General features: G+C 43.8%; 1 protein-coding gene and 1 pseudogene across 6 annotated transcripts in view; both read left to right on the forward strand.

Moving 5' to 3' along the window:
* Positions 1 to 23,206, forward strand: part of eml5 (EMAP like 5) — a 223,144-nt gene that overhangs the window by 76,052 nt on the left and 123,886 nt on the right. For all 6 annotated transcript variants that reach the window (XM_068038838.1, XM_068038839.1, XM_068038837.1 and 3 more), the window contains exons 9-11: positions 8,726 to 8,982; positions 10,134 to 10,346; positions 13,610 to 13,777. In XM_068038838.1, the coding sequence (XP_067894939.1) occupies positions 8,726 to 8,982; positions 10,134 to 10,346; positions 13,610 to 13,777 (638 nt within the window). The remainder of the gene's footprint in view (positions 1 to 8,725; positions 8,983 to 10,133; positions 10,347 to 13,609; positions 13,778 to 23,206) is intronic.
* LOC137374050 (U2 spliceosomal RNA) lies at positions 19,616 to 19,746 on the forward strand (annotated as a pseudogene).

A 23,206-nucleotide genomic window follows, 5' to 3' on the forward strand; every position in this document is an offset into this window, starting at 1 on the left:
CATAAGTCTTCAGCAGTATAACTGGGATGTTGTTGGAGCCCATAACCTTTCCTATCCAATACACTCAGCCAATTTTTGATATTGTGTGGAGTGAATCGAAATGGCTGAAGATTGGCATCTGTGATGTTGGGGAACTCAGAAGAAGGCCATAATGGATCATCCACTTGGCACTTCTGGCTGAAGATGGTTGCAATCACTTCAGCCATGTCTTTTGCACTCGTGCTGGGCTTCGCCATCATTTAGGATGGGGATGCTCATGGAGCTCCAACTCCTCTTGTTAATTGTTTAATTGTCCACCACATTCACAACTAGATGTGGCAGGACTGCAGAGCTTGCATCTTGATTCATAGGTTGTAGGATCGCTTAGCTCTGTCTATAGCATGTTGCTTCTGCTGTTTATTATGCACGTGGTCCTGTGTTGTAGCTTCACCAGGTTGGTACCTCATTTTTAGATATGCCTGGTGCCGCTCTTGACATGCTCTCTTACATTCTTCATTGAGCCAAGCTTGGTTCCCTGATTTGAAGGTAATGATAGAGTGAGGGATATGCCAGACTATGAGGTTACACTTCTCCACAGGTCACAGCGTCTATTCCAAATGTTTACTTGATTACCGATACAGCCAATCATATACTCAGAATAAAATACACCAACCAGGTTTCTTTAATAAATAACAAAATTATCAGTTTATTATAAAACAAGAGTTAACCAGTAACAAAGCAAAGCATTAACACAACGATTAAAATATAAAAGTTCCCTCTTTTAAAAAAATTCCCCAACTACACTCACACACTGGAAAAAATATAGAAATTCATTCTGCAGAGGTCTGTTATTTAATAAAAAAAGACAAAAAAAAACTACTTTGGCCAAATGCTTGCTAATTCTTGACGAAAAAAGAAAGAAGATATGGAAGGAAGTTAGTTGTCCCTTTTTTGGTCCGGGATCTGGGTATACGGAGGCAGGTCTCTGGGTTCATTTCAGAAGCCGTCCGTTCTGGAGATGTCGAGAATTATTCTTGTCGGCTTTCTAGGAGAAATGTGGCATCAAAGACTTTTTGCCAGCACACACTTGAATGTAGGATTTTTTCCAGCTCCTCAGGAGCTATACGGCACCAGGGATTTTTTCCCACACTGGATCCTGGCAGGATTTCTTCAGAAAGATAGAGAAGGAGGTGAGCAGGGTGATTTATTTTCTCTTTGGCAGGAAAACAGCAACTGTCTTCAAACAGTTCACTACAACTAACTGAAAACAATCCAAACCCCAAACAGAGAGTCGACCTGCTGACCTCCATAAACCTTGACATGTGGCTTCTCGGTAACCATTTTTTCCCCCAGGTCACCAAGGGTTCTGCTGTTTTCTGAGCCCAAATCACAGGTGGTCTCCAGCACAGGTGGCTTTCAAACAACATCTTGTCCTGTCGGTGAACTTGGAAAAAAAACACATCCGTGGAATCTTTTCAGTTTTAACATAAGTTCTCAAAAAAAGATTAAAAATATTGGAAGCACTTTCATAACAAACTGTGAATGCATTAGGTGGGACAGTAAGCTGACAGGAGCTGAGATGTTGACTCTGCCTCATCATTATGATTTTCTAAGTACATTGTTAACACCTCCTTGATAATAGATTCCAGCATTTTCCCGATGACTAACTAGCCTGCAGTTCCCTTTTTCTTCTCTCCCTTTCTTGAATAGTCGTGTTACATTTGTTACTTTCCAATCCACTGGGACCATTCCAAAATCTAGGGAATTTTGGGAAGCTAACAACCAGTGCACCCACAATCTCTGCAAGTCACCTTTTAGAAATGTAAGATCAGTCCAGGAAATTTGTCGGCTTTTTTGTCCCATTACTTTCTCCAGTACTTTTTCTCCACTGATATTAATTACTTTAAGTTCCTCAGTTGCATTAGTCCCATGGGTCCCTACTATTTTTGGTATAGTTTTCGTATCCTTTACTTGAAGACAGATATTTGTTTAACATCTCTGCCATTTCCTTATTCCTGATTTATAATTTCCCCCATCTCAGCATCTAAGGGATTGGCTTTTACTTTTGCTGCTACTCTTCCTTTTCATATACTTGTAGAAGTCTTTACAATCTGCATTTATATTTCTTGCTAGTTTACACTCATTTTGTATCTTCCCTTTCTATCAATTTTTTGGTCACCCTTTGCTGGTCTCTTGAACTCTCCCAACTCTCAGGCTTACTATCATACTTCACAAGATTATAAGCCTCTTCTTTTAATCTAATACTATGCTGAACATCTTTAGTCAAGCACGGATGGATCACTTTTCCTGCGGAGTTTTTGTTTCTCAATGCATGTATTTTTGTTGAGAAATTTGAATTATTTCCTTAAATGTTTGCCACTGCTTATCTACCTTCATATCTTTGAAACTACTTTTCCCCAATCAATCTTGGCCCACTTACCCCTCATACCTTTGTAAATGGCTGTATTTAAGTTTAAGACTCTTGTTTCAGATTTAAGGAAGTCACTGTCAGAATTTCACATTGAATTTCACATTAAATTTGTCACACTATGATCACTCTTCCCTGTAGGATCCTTTACAAGGAGATTACTAAATAACCCTGTCTCATTACACAATACAAGATCTAAAATAGGCTCTTTCATGGTTGCTTCCACGATGTGTTGTTCCAGGAAATTGTTTTGACCACATTCTACGAACTTGTCCTCCAGTCTACTTTTGCCAATTTGCCTTGTCCAGTTTATGTGAAGATTAAAGACCCCACAATTATTGCATTGTTTTTGTTACAAGCTCTTATTATTTCTTGATTAATGCTCCTGTGTTTGTTATAGGCTCTTTATATCATCTTATGGTGATATTTGTATTATTAACTTCGCACAGTATTGTGGTTTGATAGATTTATAGTTCTGTTATTGTCAACACGAGCAGAATTTCTCATCCACAGCTGTTACAAAAATTTCTAAATTCACTTGTGACAGCCGTTCAAAACACTCCCACAGGGGATGCTGAGACCAAGTGGGCCCACATCAGAGACGCCATCTATGAGTCAGCTTTGACCACCTACGGCAAAAGTGCAAAGAGAAATGCAGACTGGTTTCAATCTCATAATGAAGAGCTGGAACCTGTCATAGCCGCTAAGCGCATTGCACTATTGAACTACAAGAAAGCCCCCAGCGAGTTAACATCAGTAGCACTTAAAGCAGCCAGAAGCACTGCACAAAGAACAGTCAGGCGCTGCGCAAATGACTACTGGCAACACCTATGCAGTCATATTCAGCTGGCCTCAGACACCGGAAATATCAGAGGAATGTATGATGGCATTAAGAGAGCTTTTGGACCAACCATCAAGAAGATCGCCCCCCTCAAATCTAAATCAGGGGACGTAATCACTGACCAACGCAAACAAATGGACCGCTGGGTTGAGCACTACCTAGAACTGTACTCCAGGGAGAATGTTGTCACTGAGACTGCCCTCAATGCAGCCCAGCCTCTGCCAGTCATGGAGGAGCTGGACGTACAGCCAACAAAATCGGAACTCAGTGATGCCATTGATTCTCTAGCCAGCGGAAAAGCCCCTGGGAAGGACAGCATTACCCCTGAAATAATCAAGAGTGCCAAGCCTGCTATACTCTCAGCACTACATGAACTGCTATGCCTGTGCTGGGACGAGGGAGCAGTACCTCAGGACATACGTGATGCCAATATCATCACCCTCTATAAAAACAAAGGTGACCGTGGTGACTGCAACAACTACCATGGAATCTCCCTGCTCAGCATAGTGGGGAAAGTCTTTGCTTGAGTCGCTCTAAACAGGCTCCAGAAGCTGGCCGAGCACGTCTACCCTGAGGCACAGTGTGGCTTTCGTGCAGAGAGATCGACGGTTGACATGCTGTTCTCCCTTCGTCAGATACAGGAGAAATGCCGCGAACAACAGATGCCCCTCTACATTGCTTTCATTGATCTCACCAAAGCCTTTGACCTCGTCAGCAGACGTGGTCTCTTCAGACTACTAGAAAAGATTGGATGTCCACCAAAGCTACTAAGTATCATCACCTCATTCCATGACAATATGAAAGGCACAATTCAACATGGCGGCACCTCATCAGACCCCTTTCCTATCCTGAGTGGCGTGAAACAGGGCTGTGTTCTCGCACCCACACTTTTTTGGATTTTCTTCTCCCTGCTGCTCTCACATGCGCTCAAGTCTTCTGAAGAAGGAATTTTCCTCCACACAAGATCAGGGGGCAGGTTGTTCAACCTTGCCCGTCTAAGAGCGAAGTCCAAAGTACGGAAAGTCCTCATCAGGGAACTCCTCTTTGCTGACGATGCTGCTTTAACATCTCACACTGAAGAGTGCCTGCAGAGTCTCATCGACAGGTTTGCGGCTGCCTGCAATGAATTTGGCCTAACCATCAGCCTCAAGAAAACGAACATCATGGGGCAGGACGTCAGAAATGCTCCATCCATCAATATTGGCGACCACGCTCTGGAAGTGGTTCAAGAGTTCACCTACCTAGGCTCAACTATCACCAGTAACCTGTCTCTAGATGCAGAAATCAACAAGCGCATGGGAAAGGCTTCCACTGCTATGTCCAGACTGGCCAAGAGAGTGTGGGAAAATGGCGCACTGACACGGAACACAAAAGTCCGTGTGTATCAAGCCTGTGTCCTCAGTACCTTGCTCTATGGCAGCGAGGCCTGGACAACGTATGTCAGCCAAGAGCGACGTCTCAATTCATTCCATCTTCGCTGCCTCCGGAGAATACTTGGCATCGGGTGGCAGGACCGTATCTCCAACACAGAAGTCCTTGAGGCGGCCAACATCCCCAGCTTATACACACTACTGAGTCAGCGGCGCTTGAGATGGCTTGGCCATGTGAGCCGCATGGAAGATGGCTGGATCCCCAAAGACACATTGTACAGCGAGCTCGCCACTGGTATCAGACCCACCAGCTGTCCATGTCTCCGCTTTAAAGACGTCTGCAAACGCGACATGAAATCCTGTGACATTGATCACAAGTCGTGGGAGTCAGTTGCCAGCGTTCGCCAGAGCTGGCGGGCAGCCATAAAGGCGGGGCTAAAGTGTGGCGAGTTGAAGAGACTTAGCAGTTGTCAGGAAAAAAGACAAAAGCGCAAGGGGAGAGCCAACTGTGTAACAGCCCCAACAAACAAATTTTTCTGCAGTACCTGTGGAAGAGCCTGTCACTCTAGAATTGGCCTTTATAGCCACTCCAGGCGCTGCTCCACACACCACTGACCACCTCCAGTCGTTTACCCATTGTCTCTCGAGATAAGGAGGCCAAAGAAGATTGTCTCTTTATCTTCATGTCATGTATTTTTATATTTGGGTTTTAGTGCAGTAATTGGAATGTTTTTGGGACTGGTGGTGGTGCAAAACAGAGAGGGAGGTTGGGCAGGCTATCTATGGCGGGAACTGACAGACATTTAGCTGCAGGGGCCAGAGATGGGGAATTTCAGCAAAGAATTAGACTTGAAGGAGGGGGTCAGCACAAGAAGAGCATACGAGGCCAGCCAAATGGAAGTTGGGGAGGAATAGGAAGGTTAATAATGCAAGAAGATAGAAAGAGATAAGGGGTCCGTTAGAGGAGGGGCAAAGAGGGATAAAGCATTATTGGGAGTTATGCAGACATGGGGATGGGGTGGGATGAGGCAAGGATCACCTGAGTTAGATGTCATGATAAAAGGTGATGAAATGGAAATGAGATGGAACCGAGAAACAGGGCTGATTCTACAGTCAGAAGGGGACATAATAGATCAACTCATGAAGGAGTAAGTAGGGATTGGCATTACCACACACAGCATAGCTACAGGCGGCATGTTAGGATAAAGGGCATAAAAAGATACTTTCAAGTGGTCAACACCATATTCTAAAGAGTAGGCAATATCTTTCAGTTGCCCTAATCATATCCTCAACACCACAACCCAAAATCTTCCTCAAGCCACAATCCGATCTCTTCCACAGCCCTGTCTGTAAATCGCACAGCAGTTTTTTTTACTCCTATTCCCTTTTGTCTATCTTCACAGTCTTGATTTTTTAAAGTTCCATGAGTCATGTTATTCTTTTAGTTCCATTCCCTTTTTTTGAAACTATTTTTTTGTGCAGGTCCCAGTCTTTTTTTTTAAGATACTTCCGCTTTGACTCATAATTTCAGACATTTTGGGCTGAATTTTATCAACCCTTCAACGCCATGGGTTGTGGTGGGGAGGCCCGTAAAATGCTAGCGGGAGTGGCCCACCTCGACCCACGACGCCGAGAAGGCCCCCCCGATATTAGCGGTGGCGGCAAGGCTTCAGTGCACCCCCCCCCCCCCCCCCCCCCCAACTCCGGCTGCCTTCATCTAAATATTTAAATGAGCATTCATGAAATGCAGATGAACTTACTGCCCACGGCAGCCGTCCCACACCGATTTTACAGCCAACCAGCCGCGACTCGCATGCCTTCAGAACCCCATTGGAGGGGGAAGAATTAAATTCTGGTGGGGGAGGGGGAGGAATTAGATTATCAGTGCGGAAAGGTGGGGAAGCGAGGAAAACACTTTTTATTGGGTGTGAGGATGGTGGGAAGGGGTTGAAGAGCAATGTGAGAAGGTTGCGGGGGAATGTTCGGGTTGGTAATAAAATAAGTTTTGTCTTCTACTTCAAACATGAGCATGTAATCTAGGATGACACTTTACTACAGTATTGAGGGAGTGCAGCACTCTTGGAGATTCTGTGTACCTGAGGAGTCATTAAACTAAGGCCCTCCTGTGGGCATAAAAGATTCCATAACTTTATTCAAAGAGAGCAGGGCAGTTCTTCAAGACTCTTGGTCAATATTTATCCCTCAACCAACATCACTAAAACTAGGTTATCTGGCCACTTATTTAGTTGCTATTTCTGGGACCTTGCTATGTACAAATTGCCATGTTTCTGACATCATGACAGTGACAATATTTCAAAAATAACTAATTGGCTGTGATACACTTTGGAATGTCCTGAGGACGTGAAAGATACTATATATCTTTCTACCTATCCATTGTTTTCACTCACAGTTCTCTTTGATTGCAACTGGTCTAATTCCTTTCTTTCTCCGACCTCATCCCACTAACTGCTGTACTCATCATTCCCCACCTAAACCTCTGGAAGTCAAACTTTTCAACACTTTCTGCCACTCTACTTTTACGATATGCTTGCCGCCATAACTTCATTTGCACTCACTTCTATCAACCTGCCCAAAGCTGACCTTTTTCCTCCCCTAATATTTTACTCCTCTCTACCCTTCTGTTTAAACTGCCTCCTCCAACTGTCCCATGATCAACCTACATATGTCCATAGTAAATACCCTAGAAACTGATGCACAGTGTAATGACCGAGGCAGGGGGAGTGCACTGTCTTTCTCTAGTTCCACTTCTCCACAGGTCACAACATATATTTAAATGTTTACCCAGTTACTGATGTCAATAATTTTCTAATTTTACCTCTGCAGGCTCTTCCTGAGACCCTTTTCCATTATAAATGTAGATATAGAAGTTCATAATGGAAATATAAAACTGAAGACTCAATTTATGATTTGAAGAGGCTGAATTAATTATGTCTACTTGTTCTAGTTCAATTATGCCCCACTCTGTAACCACACGTCACATGGAGATTCAGCTTGGCGCATATTCTCTGTATGATAATGTCATGGGATTTCAACTAGTAATATGTTAAAAATCCTGTCTATGTTTTTGCATTATAGATTCCCATATTCACATCTATAATGGAAGCTGCCTATATAAACGTGCTGTAGTTACAACACCTCCCCAGTGGCACTGCAGTGCTGCCACTGGAGTCTAAAAATAAAGAGCTAGCTCTACCCAGGGTTAAAGAGCCTAGAGAGAGGCCCAGATCCTGTGCAGATTTGGTTAATGCAGTGGATAAATTTAATGATCTTTATCCCTCCAAAAAAAATATCATTTATAATTGATAGAAGTGTAAGGAGAGATTTTCCTCCTATTGTTCCTGGGAAATCGCAGAGAAGAGCAGCTGGGCCTGTCGTGTCAGATCTTTATCCTTATGTTGCTTTCTGATTTCTTGGAATTATCCTAGCAAGTGTAACTGGACATGAGCTTATAGTAGGCACAGGCTCAGCGCACCTATTTTAATGAGGCAGGAGGGCTATAGCCACCTCCTGTCCCATACTTCCTCTATGAAATCTACTACCCCAGCAGAGGGGTATTTATGGAAACGTCTTGGGTGGAAGGTGAAACAACTCCAGGAATGTTCATGATCTTGTTTTTATCCCATCCCAGGATGAGCAGAAGCTCTCAGGCTGTCCAGCAGCCATCAGAACCCAGTCCCTAAGGCTCAAAGTGCAGCTGCCGACTCATTTCCTGCTCAACCTTTAGGCGCAAGGCCAACGGGGTGAGGGTGGGTGGGTGGTGGGGGGGGGGGGGGTGGTGGGGTGGGTATGATGATGAGGGCCGTTCCAGAATATGCAACTGACTATGGAGAGGAAGTGTGTGTTCACCACCCTGGATGCTTCCTACAAGAAAGGTTCATAGAAGGACTGTGATCTTACAGATGGCTTGGACACATGTCTGAGTAAGATCCTTTAAAGGTAGTTCTAACATTTTAATGTGAAGATGCCTCAAGTTTTGAAGTGTAGCTACCTGTAGTCCCTATTGAGAAATTCAGTTATGACCTTGTGTAATATTTTTGATGTTATATTTTAGACCAGTTTCATAGAAAACTGTTTTTACTATTACAGAGATATGACTGAAGTTGTTCACATTAAAGATAGAAAAGAAGCAATTCATGAGTTAAAATATTCACCTGACGGATCATATTTGTCTGTGGGCTCAAATGATAGCTCCATTGATATCTATGGAGTTTTACAACGATATAAAAAAGTTGGCGAGTGTTTTGGATCTTTGAGCTTCATCACACATATGGATTGGTCAACTGATAGCAGATACTTGCAAACTAATGATGGTTCTGGAAAAACACTGTTTTACAACATGCCAAGTAAGGGTTTCACCTTGATAAAAGAATATAAATATGTAATTTCATGTTTACCTTTTCTTAATTTGTTGGTTTGTACTCTGTTATTGATTCTAAGCAGTATTGATTTATATGTGATAAATCTCTTCTGAAATTGCATGTAACAAAATGTCCCATGGTGCATTAGAAATGGTCCCCAGCACACAGTAGGGCGTGGGAGAAAAATTAAGACAAGAAGGGAAAACCTTTATAATTGCAGGCTGTAGAAAGATAATGACCAAAGGCTCTGTGACCAATGGTAGGGAGTGGGCGGGGGGAAACAGGGAGGAAGTCAAAAGTTTGAATGATATGTTTGAGACCTAGGACTGGACAAGATTGTATAGGCAGGGTGAAGTGAAGCCATGGAAGCATACAGAAATTAGAAGAGGGTTTTGAATTCTACCCACTCAGCACTACGGAGTCAATAGAGGACAGTGAAGATAGATGATCTAGATACTTGGCCATTGCAACTGCTTCTACACAAAAATGGGCTAGCATTTAAAAACAAAAAGCCTGTTTTTCATGTTTATCTGTGGGGACATTAAAAAAAGAAATACTACAAATGCTTTAGAGGTCCAGGTCTATTAACATCTTCAGAGAGAGAGAGAGATTAATTTACTTGGAGATCCTTTGTCAGAATTGGAAATAAAATATGCAAGCCACTTTGCAGAATGATCAAAACAAACTGGTGAGAAGATAAATCATGGAACACAGGGAGCTGAAAGTTGACTTTACCAGTTTTCTATCTATTTGCCTCCCTTGCTTTTACTGCTGGTTTCTCCCATTCTAATTCCATTTTGGAGTAGTTTCACTCATCTTTTTACTTATTCCCTTTTGCAGGTCAAAGTTGTCTTTGTACATCATTCCCCAATTTATGTTGCTCCATCTTTTAACTACAAATATGTTTTACAGGCAGTTAACCTCATTAGCACAATACGCACCCCTCCAGGCTAAAATCCAGGTCCATGCTTCTGTATGCGTGACCTTTAACCATTCTTTGTTTTGGCGAGCTGATTAAAGAGGCTTGGTGACTTTTCAGTTCTGATAAATTAACAATTATCCTGTTCTCTCTTTTCATCAATTTATTTGTTTCATGCTTTTCTGGTGTCTTTTTTTAAGTTTCAATACTATTTCAGGTGGTAAAGAAATTACAAATAAAGAAGAAATAAAAGATGTTCAATGGGCAACTTGGACTTGTGTATTGGGTCCAGACGTGAATGGAATATGGCCCAAATATTTAGATGTTAATGGTATTAATTCAGTGGATGCAAATTTCAAGGACCACGTTCTAGCTACTGCAGATGACTATGGATTAGTAAAGCTTTTTCGATATCCTGGTTTTAAAAAAGGTATGTTTTTTTTAAAGATATCTGAATGTTTTGGTTTGTAGTTTTATTAGTTACTTGTTACTTGTAAATCATATGCCTTAAGCCAGATCTCAATGAAACACTGAGGTTTGCCTTCTAGTTTTTCTGTGAATCGAGAAAAAAAACACAATTTTCTGATCCAGTTGCTTAACAAAGTCATTAAATTCCATATCCTTCCTCCTTCAGAATATGTTATCAATTACCAGCATACCAGAAGGGGGGAAACAAGTGGAAATATATAAAGTTACTGTGTAATTCAAGATGGCAGAAATGGCACAAATGGCAAAGAGTGCCATTGAGAGATGAAATTGTTTTGAGACTACATTTGTTTATGTTGCAACAAGTGCCTACTTGTGTTATAAAATATTTTGGCTGAAGACATGTATTTGCAAGCTTTTCAGGAAGATATTTATTGTGGCATAATACTATTTTAATTATATAGTACATTGCTCACTGTTATATTAGAAACTTATAGCAGAGTGTTTTTTTGACAGAATGAGAAATAAATTTCTTTTTAAGGAAGTGGAATGCAGTGAGTTGCAACTGTGGGGAGAAATTAAGCCATTAAAGATTGTCCTACACTATCTTGAGCTTTCCCTGGCTGTAGTATATTTTCAGCCCGTTCAGTGACAAAAATCTTTTTAAAGTTCAGGAAATGAATACATATGCCAATTCTGTCCTAAGATTTAAAGAATAGCTACCCAGGAGCCTAGTTCTGTCCCTGTACCAATCCACAGAGCTATATGATGGACTTCAAGGTGACCTGCAGCAAAGTACATTCAACAGTATAACTGCTGTGTACTGCACTCCACTCGACAGATACCAAGTTTAAGTCTTTTAAATGTGATTTAACTGTACATGTGCTCCCCTTTTGGTATAATATCAATAATTGTTTTGTTGCCTGCATTCCAATAAAGAACACTTCCAGAAAACTTGAGATCTCTTCCCAGGTTTGGGCACAATTGTGGGAAATGGGTGGATGATGGATAAATCACTACTTGGGGCTTTTTTGGGGGCTTAAGTAGAACTAGTACCTGCTGTTGGATTTTCAGAAACAATTTATTGAGATAGAAGCCAAAATTTACTGGCTGAACACTGGACTCCATCAGTTTTAACCACTTGTGTCGGCGCGGTGCTGTTAATGTGTGTACATGCCACAAATGGGAAAACATCCAAAAAGCTCAGAAACTTACATTTAAATAAGTTTATGATTTATAGGCCAAATTAAGGATTGCAAATGTAGATGTTGAGATGCCACGAAAATCTTCAATGTCCTGCCAACTTGTAGGTATACTCCAGCTGATGCACAGCAAGCTTGCCGAGCTCATTTCTCACTCTGTGCAACTACTTGTTTTCACATGTCATGGGTGTTGTTCAAGTTATCAGCTTTTCTTTGCACCATGAGCTTTTTTGAAGCTGTTGATATGCTTTTGACATTTTCCTAGGTTAGCATGCAGACATTTACTCAATAGCCATTGGAGATTACTACTTGGTATATATTGTTTCATTACCAATACATTCTGCAGTGTTTGCTTAATTGGAACAATTTCATGAGGGCAAGTTTTGTTTTAATCACAATCCCTCTATTAACAGATGGTGGTGTGAATCTGTGAAATTCTCTACCCCACTGTGCTGTGGAAGCTCAATCATTGAGCATGTTGAAAATAGAAATCGATAGATTTCTGAATACTAACAACATCAAGGGATATGGGGATAGTGGGGAAAATGGTGTAGAGATAAATGATCAGCTGTGATCTGTTTGAATGGCGGAGCAGTCTCGATAGGTCGAATGGCCTATTCCTGCTCCTATTTCCTATGACCCTATGAACAGACTCCTATGGTTATCTCAATCTGTTATATTACAGGTAATTTCCAATTCTGTTTTGAGCACTGTGTTGATCACATGCAAAAGCATGCTTCCTAAAGGACTTATGGTTTGAAAGAAGTTTGTCCTTAGAAACATTTGTGTTACTTTTGGCTTTTGCAGGAGAAGTGCACTGTATTTCTCTAGTTCCACTTCTCCACAAGTCACAACATATATTTAAATATGTACCCAGTTACCAATGCGGCCAATTATACTCTATTTATTTTAGTTTCAGAATAAAATCCACCAACCAGGTTTCTTAAATTAATACTTTTGTTGTTTATTAATTATAAGACAAGACTTAGTCAATAAAGATGCAAAGCTTTAACACACAGTTTGAAATATGACAGTAAATATATATATATATTCCCTTCTGAATATCTAACACACAAACACACACCCCAGTTAAAGGGAAAATAAATTTTCTGTCAAAATAGCTTAACCTTTTTTCTCATAAGTATTTTGAAAAGCACTGCATTTAAATATGTAAGCAGGTCATGGAACTTTTTTAAACTATTTTTTCAAATAAATAGTTATTTCAAAGTATTTGAAAAAAAATTAATTTCAATATTGAGATTTTTAAAGTTTAAGTGTATTTGTGCAAGATTATAAAAAGACATTGAGCTGGTAGGTAATTTAGGTGCAAATGAGCCAGTGTTGTTGTTTTCCCTATAGATGATAAATAATAAGCAAATCAGTAGACTGTCTCAGCAACCAGAACACTTTCAACCAATTGTTTTGAACAGTCTTCACCTGTGTCTAGCCAGAACGGGGATCAGTCAGGGAAATTTTTGAAATAATGCTGATGTGAGGCAGTCAGGCAGCAAAGGCTACAAGAAGGTTAGAATGAAGGACAGAATAGTCAGAAATAATCATGCTTAAATCAAGTAAGATAACACTTTGGGAAAGTGTGTCATTTCCCTATTTCCTTATTTTGTATTATTACCCAAAAATAAATTGCACATTTTGAACCTGATTATAACTGCTATTCAGTGTGAAATAAAGCAACTTATCAATTCATATCCCCGTCTTATCTCACCAAGTGATAACTCTGTCTGCCTTTGCGAAGGTTGAAGAAGTACAAATACCCAGTGGATTATGCTGTCATATGTAGGTAGAGGACAGTGTGAGTCAACCCCCGTAAATGTAAGGTGCTCAGACCATATATGAGAGTAACTGATGCCATTGAACCTGAGAAGATATCTATTAAAGTTGTGAATTTGTAACAAAGTTTCCAACAGTTAAAATTAAGAATAAGATTGCAATGTTTTTAAGGTTCTGAGATTGTTATAAATAAGTAAAAAATAAATTATGTTTTTCATATCTGAAATCTTTCAGAGGTGGCACATTGCTTCCTACAAAAATGTAATTTATTTTTCAGGAGCAAAGTTTAAAAAATATATGGGACATTCAGCACATGTGACAAATGTGAGGTGGTCTTATGATTACCAGTGGGTTATTTCAATTGGTGGAGCAGATCATTCAGTTTTCCAGTGGCAACTTATCCCTGAAAGAAAGTCTAAAGAATTTCTTCATATTGTTCTTCAAGGTGAGCAAGCACTTCAATTATGTACTCGAAAATTTACTGCACTAATTACATCACAAACTTGTAAGGCAATTTTAACCTAATCTGCCCATAGGAAAACAGAGGATTGAATCGTCCGCCCATTTTTACACCCACCTGATTTTATTTTCTACTGAAGTCAATAGAGAGTAAAAAGCAGGGGGTTGGAGTGGAAAATGGATGGGTGTTCTGATCCAGCCAGCTTCTTGCTGGGAGAAACAGCCTTTTCTGCTCCAAGCAGAACCTAAGAGGAGATTTGATAGAGGTGTTTAAAATCATGAAGGGTTTAGATAGTGTAAGTAAGGAGAAACTGTTTCCAATGGCTGAAGGGTTTATAACCAGAGATACAGATTCAAGGTGATTTGCAAAGGAACTAGAGGTGACATGAGAAAAAACTTCTATGCAATGGCTAGTTATGATTTGGAATGTACTGCATGATAGCTTTGAGACATACAAGATTCTGAAAAAGCTTGATCGGGTAGAAGCTGAGAGATTGTTCCCACTGATCAGGGAATCTAGAACACGGGGACACAGTCTCAAGATAAGGGATCAACCATTCAGGACTGAGACGGGGAGAAAATATTTCACTCAAAGGGTTGTGAATATTTGGAGGGTTGTGGATGCTCCATCATTGAATACATTTAAGGCTGGGACAGATCAATTTTTGGTCTCGCAGGGAATCAAGGAATATAAGGAGTGGGCAGGAAAGTGGAATTGAAGACCAAGATCAGCCATGATCGGATTGAATGGCAGAGCATGCGCAAAAGGCCATATGGTCTACTTCTCCGATTTCTTGTGTTCTTGTGATAGGATGGTGTTTAAAGATTCAATAGTGGCCTTCAAAATGGAATTGGATAAATACTTGAAGGAGAAAACATTGCAGGGACATGGGGAAAGAGCAGGGAGGTGGGACTAACCAGATTGCTCTTTGATAGAACCAGCGCAGACTCAGTGGGCTTAATGGCCTCCTTCTGTGTGTTGTATGAATTATCTCCATGGTGTTTTTGTCTGCCTTTCAAGTTTTTCAGGGAAAGTTGCAGCAGTACCTTGGGGTGTACCTCAGCCCTTGTGTGAAAAATCTATTTATGGTTTAAAAAATTTTGAATGTAACTATTTTTAAGCTTATAGCCAATATTCACCACACTTAGTGCAGTGTGCTGGTCACTAAGTTTAAGGTTAAGGCATTGTCTTTCATGTTCTCGAGTGCCCTCATTTTCACAAGCTCACATGCGCTCTCGCTGTCTCACACGCTCTTGCTCCCTTGCGCGCAATCGTATTGTGCTCTCGTGCGCTCTCGCTAGCCCTCTTGCGCACGCTATCATTCTCTTGTGCATGCTCTCTCGCACTCTGTTTTTCTGCGTTATATGTGATTTTGCCTCAATTTTAGCACTTTAAACACCTGAGTCTGAAGGTTATAGGTTTAAGGCTAACTCCAAGATTTGAGCACATAATCTAGGCTGATAATTCAACACAGTATGCAAGAAGTGCTACATTGGCAGAAGGTGCTATCTTTCAGTTAAGACATCACACTGAAGTCATGTTTACCTATTAGGGTAATTGTTAAAGTTCACATGACGCTATTTGAAGAAGAGCAAGGTAGGCAATTATGAGGGCATGAAAGCAGAGCTAGCTGAAGTGAACTGGCAAATCAGGTTAAGGGATAGGTCAATAGAGATGCAGTGCAGACATTTAAGGGGCTATTTCAGAATACACAGAATAGATACATTTCAACGAGAAAGAAAAATTCCAAGGGTGGGACCCACCATCTGTGGTTAACTAAAACTGTTAAAAATAGTATCAAACTTAAAGAAAAAGCCCATAATTGCGCAAAGATGGGAGGCAGGTCAGAATATTGGACAGAATGTAAAAAACACCAAAGAATGACTAAAAGATTGATAAGGAAAGTAAAATTAGAGTACAAGAGAAAGCTAGCTAGAAATATAAAGACAGATAGTAAGAGAGAGATATTTTAAGAAGAATAGAATTAACAAAGTGAGTGTTGGTCCTATAGAAAATGAGGTCTGAGGAGTGGATAATAAGGAGATGGCAGATGAATTGAACAGATATTTTGCATTGCTCTTCACTATTGAGGATACAAGTAACATCCTAGTATAAGCTGTAAGTCAGGAAATAGAAGGGAGGGAGGAACTCAAGAAAATTACATTCACCAAGGAAGTGGTACTGAACAAATTGTTGGAGCTGCAGGCTGATAAGTCCCCGGATCCTGATGGACTTCATCCTAGAGCGTTAAAAGAAGTGGCTAGTGAGATAGTTGATGCGTTAGTTTTAATTTTCCAAAATTTCCTAGATTTGGGGAAGGTTTTGTTAGATTGGAAAATAGTGAACGTAACTCCTTTATTCAAAAAGGGAGGGAGACAGAAAGCAGGAAACTATACGCCAGTTAGCTTAACACCTGTCTTAGGGAAAATGTTAGAAACTGTTATTAAAGATGTTATAGCAGGGCATTTAGAACAATTCAAGGTAATCAGACAGCGTCAACATGGTTTTGTGAAAGGGAAATCATGTTTAACCAATTTATTGGAGTTTTTTGAGGGAGTTACATGTGCTGTGGATAAAGGGGAACCGGTGGATGTATTGTACTCAGATTTCCCAAAGGCATTTGATAAAGTCAAAAGTTATTGCAGAAAATAACTAATAGGAAACAGAGAGTAGGCATAAATGGGTCATTTTCTGGTTGGCAAGATGTAACGAGTGGTGTGCCACAGGGATCTGTGCTGGGGCCTCAACATTTTACAATTTATATAAATGACTTAGATGAAGGGACCAAAGGTATGGTTGCTAAATTTACTGATGACACAAAGATAGGTAGGAAAGTAACTTGTGCAGAGGACATAAGGGGGCTACAAAGGGATATAGATAGGTTAAGTGAGTGGGAAAAGACCTGGCAAATGCATTATAATGTGGGAAATTGTCCACTTTGGCAGGAAGAATAAAAAAGAAACATATTATCTAAATGGTGAGAGATTGCAGAGCTCTGAGATGCAGAGGGATCTGGGTGTCCTAGTGCATGAATCGCAAAAGATTTGTATGCAGGTACAGCACGTAATTAGGAAAGTTATTGTTTATCGTGAGGGGAATTGAATACAAAAATAGGGAGGTTATGCTTCAGCTATACAGGGCATTGGTAAGACCACATCTGGAGTACTGTGTACAGTACTGGACTCCTTATTTAAGGAAGGATGTAAATGCGTTGGAGGCAGTACAGAGAAGGTTTACTGGACTAATACCTGGAATGGGCGGGCTGTCCTACGAGGAAAGATTGGACAGGCTAGGCTTGTATCCGCTGGAATTTAGAAGAGTAAGAGGCGACTTGATTGAAACATATAAGATCCTGAGAGGCCTTGACAGGGTGGATGTGGAAAGGATGTTTCCCCTTGTGGGAGAATTTCGAACTAGGGGTCACTGTTTAAAAATAAGGGGTCACCCATTTAAGACAGAGATGAGGAGAAATTTTTTCTCTCAGAGGGTCGTGAGTCTTTGGAATTCTCTTCCCCAAAAGGCAGTGGAAGCAGAGTCTTTAATATTTTTAAGGCAGAGGTAGATGGATTCTTGATAAGCAAGGGGGTGGAAAGTTATCGGGGGTAGTTGCAAATGTGGAGTAATCAGTTCAGCCATGAACTTATTGAATAGCGGAGCAGGCTCAAAGGGCCAAGTGGCCTGCTCCTGCTTCTAATTCGTATGTTCATTTGAGTGCTCTTGCGGGCTTGGCCAATATTTCTCTTTCGATTAGAACTACCAAAAGCAGATTAACTGGCCATTTGCTGCTGACAGAACCTTGCTGTATACTAATTAATTCGCATAGATAACAACTGACTGAACTGCAGAAATAATTCACTGTTTGTAAAGTACTTTAGGAGTTCCTGAGGGTGTTATAATGTGCTATATAAATGGCACACTGACACGGAACACAAAAGTCCGAGTGTATCAGGCCTGTGTCCTCAGTACCTTGCTCTACGGCAGCAAGGCCTGGACAACGTATGCCAGCCAAGAGCGACGTCTCAATTCATTCCATCTTCGCTGCCTTCGGAGAATACTTGGCATCAGGTGGCAGGACTATATCTCCAACACAGAAGTCCTTGAAGCGGCCAACACCCCCAGCTTATACACACTACTGAGTCAGCGGCGCTTGAGATGGCTTGGCCATGTGAGCCGCATGGAAGATGGCAGGATCCCCAAAGACACATTGTACAGCGAGCTCGCCACTGGTATCAGACCCACCGGCCGTCCATGTCTCCGCTATAAAGACGTCTGCAAACGCGACATGAAATCGTGTGACATTGATCACAAGTTGTGGGAGTCAGTTGCCAGCATTCGCCAGAACTGGCGGGCAGCCATAAAGACAGGGCTAAATTGTGGCGAGTCGAAGAGACTTAGTAGTTGGCAGGAAAAAAGACAGAGGCGCAAGGGGAGAGCCAACTGTGCAACAGCCCCGACAAACAAATTTCTCTGCAGCACCTGTGGAAGAGCCTGTCACTCCAGAATTGGCCTTTATAGCCACTCCAGGCGCTGCTTCACAAACCACTGACCACCTCCAGGCGCGTATCCATTGTCTCTCGAGATAAGGAGGCCCCAAAAGAATAAATGCAAGGTCATTCATTCCGTTTTGTCTGTGGTGGCTGATCAGACAAGCCAGGCTGAAATCATCAGAATCAACCTCTTGTAGCCTCTTAAAGTAAATACTATGCAAAGGTATTTTTTGAAAGATCAAAAGTAGAACATTTGAATAAAATCAGTTGCAGTGAACTTAATTTAAAACAAGAAATTACAGTGGGGCAGCAATAAACAAAAATCTTGAACTACTGATTGCTATATCAGCAGAATACAAGTCTGGCAGTATAATGGCAGAACTGTACAATGCTCTGGTCAGAATGCACCTTGACTTTTTGTGGAGAATTTTGGTCACCCAAGACCTAAGGAAAATATTCATGTCAGTGGATAGGCAAGAGCCATGAAACTGGTCCCTGGTAACAGCCTTTGGAGAAGGTGATGGCAGGGATCCGTCCTTGCCCACCAACCTAATCTCCCGTTTCTCCCCAAGACTGTTTAATTTATTGTTGTCTCTCAGATCCATGCCCATTTCTCGTGCATCTCTCTGCCCGAATCCCTGCTGTCAGGTTCCTGCCCTAAGTAGAGTTATGAATGAGTTATGAAAGACCATGATAGATTGCGCCTCCTTGTTGTCCTCGACCTTGGAAGTCTGAAACACAGTGAGGGGAATTTTATGCTCTCCCGCAGCAGGTTTGGAGGTGGGGAGAGCATAAAATTGGTTGGGATGGTGCTGGGGTTGGGTGGGGTGGTGGGAGGTCCCGCCACCATCCCGCCTCTGCCAAACTGTAATCAGGGGCAGGAAGACCTGTGAACGGCCTTCCCACCCTGAGGCCAATTAGGCCCTTAACTGGGCAATTAATCCCCAATCAAGGGCCTCATGCGCCGCCGCTGCAATTAGCCGTGCAGTGGGCAGCCCGGTCCCCACACGGGAAGCACAGCACGAAAAGCCGTACGGGCTGCTTCCTGGCTTCGGGGGGGTGGGGGGTGGGTCCCTTGTTCAGGCACTAAATGCCTTTTAACATCGTTCGCTAAAAGGCACTTAGTGCCTGAACGAGGGATCCAGTATAGGGAATGGGGGGGGAGCCCACTGAGAGCCACCCCCCACCCTTGCTGCTGACTCCCCGATACCCCACTTCCCCACGAGACCCCTCCTGCCCTGACCTACCTGTGCCTGGATCCAGCAACACTCCAGGTACTCCGGTCGGTGCTCCACCGGCAGCAGCCACTGCCTCTGTGGTGATGCTGCTCAGTGAAAGAGCTTCTCGGCCTTTTGGCTAAGATCAAGTGTGGTATCTGTTCTTATCAGTGCTTACTTGGTTGAGAAGAGACCATGATCATTGCCTTTTGATCCTGGGTAGGCCTTGAGTAAAATGGCTATAACCAATCTTCGAGCTTCAGGCCTGGGAGTGCGCAACACTGTTCGGGTGGTCGTGAAGGACAAGGAAGGAGATGCACCGGTCGATCGCACCTTCTTCATCAAGAAAATCCTCTTCGATTGTTGTGGATTTCAAGCTACGGACGTCTTCTGCCTGCAGGATTTCCCCAGCAGTGGATACTTCGACGTGACGTTCCGGAACGTGGTGGGATGCATCAAGTTCCTGAAGGCGTTCAAGGAGAAAGGGGACCGGGCGCCACTGTCGATCCTCACAGCGGAGCCGCTCTTCACGCTTCCGTCACAACGGGACCGGGTGGTGACGATTCACCTCTACAACCCCCATGTTCCGGTGGTGGATGTACTCACCTTTCTCGCCAGGTACGTCGAGGTGGCCGGCAGCAGCACTGATGTCAAGGACCCTTTTGGGATTTGGACCAGCAAGCGGCAGGTCAAGGTGACCTTGAAGGTCGAACCCAGTGGAGCCATCATCCACCCTCCCTCCAGCTTCGCTATCGGGGGAAGTCGAGGCTTCTTGGTCTACGCTGGGCAGCCCAGAGTTTGCCGCAGCTGTGGCAAATCTGGTCACGTGGCAGCCAACTGCAGCACGGTTGTTTGCAAGAACTGCAAGGAGGAAGGCCATCAGACCAAGGACTGTAAACAGACTAAGGGTTGCAACTTGTGCGGTGCGGCAGGCCACCTCTACAAAACCTGCCCCAAACGCTGGCTCAGTTATGCTCAGGCGGCAAGGTCCAAGGAAAGGCCGGGAGAAGGTTCGACGAAGGCATCCGGTGTTCGAAAGGAGACAAGCAACCTTCTCCGCAGTGAGGAACTTCAACCTGAGAAGGAGAAGGAAGGGGAGGCAGCTGAAACCAGCGACCCAGCACCTACCCTGTGCCCGGAAACCCCTCCTCCACAGACAGAATCAATGGAGGAGGAGGCAGCAGATGGGCAAACAGGTCCAGAGGAAAACCACAAAGAAAAAACATCCAGAAGCGGAACAGGCCACCACCCAAACCAGTGGCAAGAGGAGGCTACCTTCTGAAACAGACTACAACAGCTCCTCTTCACTGGATGGGGGAATGCTGGAACGACAGCCCCTTCTAAAGAGGCGGCAGAACTCCAAGGAGATGGAAGATAAAGCATCCCAGCCCCCGGGCACTGGAAGCTGTGATGGGCCCGGTGTGCCCCAACCCCAAAGCGCCACACGTAACGACGTGGCCAACGCATCTCAGCTCCGGGACACTGAGAGCAAAGACACGTCTGGCGCACCTCAGCTCCGGGAAGCCGGGAACAGTGATGTTTTCGAGGAGGAACAGATGGAAGCAGCAGAGGACAACCCAATCCTTGCTGCCTACAAGATCCCCCCGATGTCACCCCAGCGGAACAAACCCTGCATGAAAAACCAGGAGGGGTTTCTGAGCCCAACTAATGTGAAACAGTTTGCTCACACGATGGGTATGCAGGAGCATCCCGAAGGACTGGGACTAGCAAGGACAAATGGTATGGGAAACAACAACTAACTTTAAAAAAGAAAATGGGTATAAGGATTGCTTCCATTAATGTGCGTAGCATTAAATCCACTACGCGATGTGTTTCAACCTTGGATTACCTCGCCAAGGTCAAAGCCGACCTACTGTTTCTGCAGGAGTGTGGGATACCACACCTCAGCACCTACAGGCAGTGGTCGCGATGGTGGTCCCACGCGCCATCGATATGGTCGGGGGGTAATGATTGCCGTTCCTCCGGCCTGGGTATTCTGCTGCGGGGAGGTAACTTCACCATCTCCGAAGTTAAGGAGGTGGTGGGCGGTCGCCTCCTCGTAGCAGACGTAATGTACAACAACGCTCCGCTCCGGTTGATCAACGTGTACGCCCCGGTACAACGCAGCGAGAGGCTGACCGTCTTCCAGCAGCTCCCACTGCTGCTGGCGACGTCCAGGCCGGTCATCCTAGGCGGTGATTTCAACTGCATCATCGATGCGGCTGGACGATCCAGCAGAGACGACGGCAAACTGGACGCTACGTCCAGATTCCTAACAGAAACAGTTAAAGATGCCAAACTGCACAACGTCTTCAGCAAACCTGCAGATGGAGCGCAGCGCAGATACACATGGTCAAGATCGGACGGGTCTGCCCGTTCCGGGATTGACTTCCTGTTTGTGTCCCGTGCTGTCACGGTCGGATCCACCGACGTCAAGCCGGTGTTCTTCTCCGACCACTGCCTCTTACTGGCCGACTGTCACTTACAGGACGACCAGCAGGTTGGCAGAGGGACGTGGAAGCTCAATGCTACACTGCTAACCCCAGAGAACGTTGAGGAACTCAAAAGGGATTACAAAGGTTGGAGGACCGTGAAACCCCTCCTTGAGTCTCCAGTTCACTGGTGGGAAGCGATTAAGGAGAACATCAAGAGGTTCTTCATCCACAAAGGTGTTCACAGGGCGAGAGAGAGACAGAGGGAAATGTCCCGACTCCAGAAAAGTATGCAAAATCTGCTCCGGTTGCAGTCAATGGGGGTCGAGGTCAAGGAGGACCTCCAAGAGGTGAAGAGCCAGCAGGCCTCGCTCTTTGCCAAGGAGGCCTCCAAGATCATCTTCCGGTCCAGAGTCCGCTCCATCGAGCAGGATGAGACGTGCTCGCGCTACTTCTTCCAAAAGGTACACAGAGAGAGCTCTGTTATCAGCAGCCTGAAGGAAGAAGATGGCTCAGTAACGTCTTCGCAGTCCGACATACTAAGGATCAGCAAATCCTTTTATGCTGGGCTGTATGACGCGAAGCAGAGCCTCCCAGTCCTTCCTGTCATCTATCACAGAGGTCTTAGATGACAGCAGGAGGGAGAGACTGGACAAGCTGCTAACTCTGGACGAGCTGACAAAGGCCGTTGAGTCCTTCGAGACGAGTAAAACTCCGAGAAGCGACGGCTTACCGGTCGAGTTGTACTCAGCCCTGTGGGACTGGGTCGGCCCGGACCTGCTGGAAGTATACGAGAGTATGCTCCTGGCCGGCAGCATGTCAGAATCCATGAGGAAAGGCATCATCACCCTCATTTACAAGCGGAAGGGGGAGAGGGCAGAAATCAGAAATTGGCGGCCCATCTCACTGCTTAATGTTGATCACAAGGTCTGTCCAAAGTCATAGCCAGCCGAGTCAAGTCTGCTCTGGAGTCGGTGATCCACCCTGATCAGACCTGTACTGTACCCGGCAGGAAGATCTTCAATAGCCTCGCGCTACTCAGGGATACGATCGCCTATGTACGGGACAGGAGGGTAGACACCTGCCTCATCAGCCTGGACCAGGAGAAGGCTTTTGACAGGATATCGCACACCTACATGATGGACGTGCTTTCCAAAATGGGGTTTGGGGAGGGAATCTGCAATTGGATCAAACTGCTCTACGCAAACATCAGTAGCGCAGTCTCAATCAATGGGTGGGAATCGGAAAGTTTCCCGATCCAATCTGGAGTCAGACAGG

Source organism: Heterodontus francisci, chromosome 9 (assembly GCF_036365525.1).
Source record: "Heterodontus francisci isolate sHetFra1 chromosome 9, sHetFra1.hap1, whole genome shotgun sequence".
Classification (NCBI taxonomy): domain Eukaryota; kingdom Metazoa; phylum Chordata; class Chondrichthyes; order Heterodontiformes; family Heterodontidae; genus Heterodontus; species Heterodontus francisci.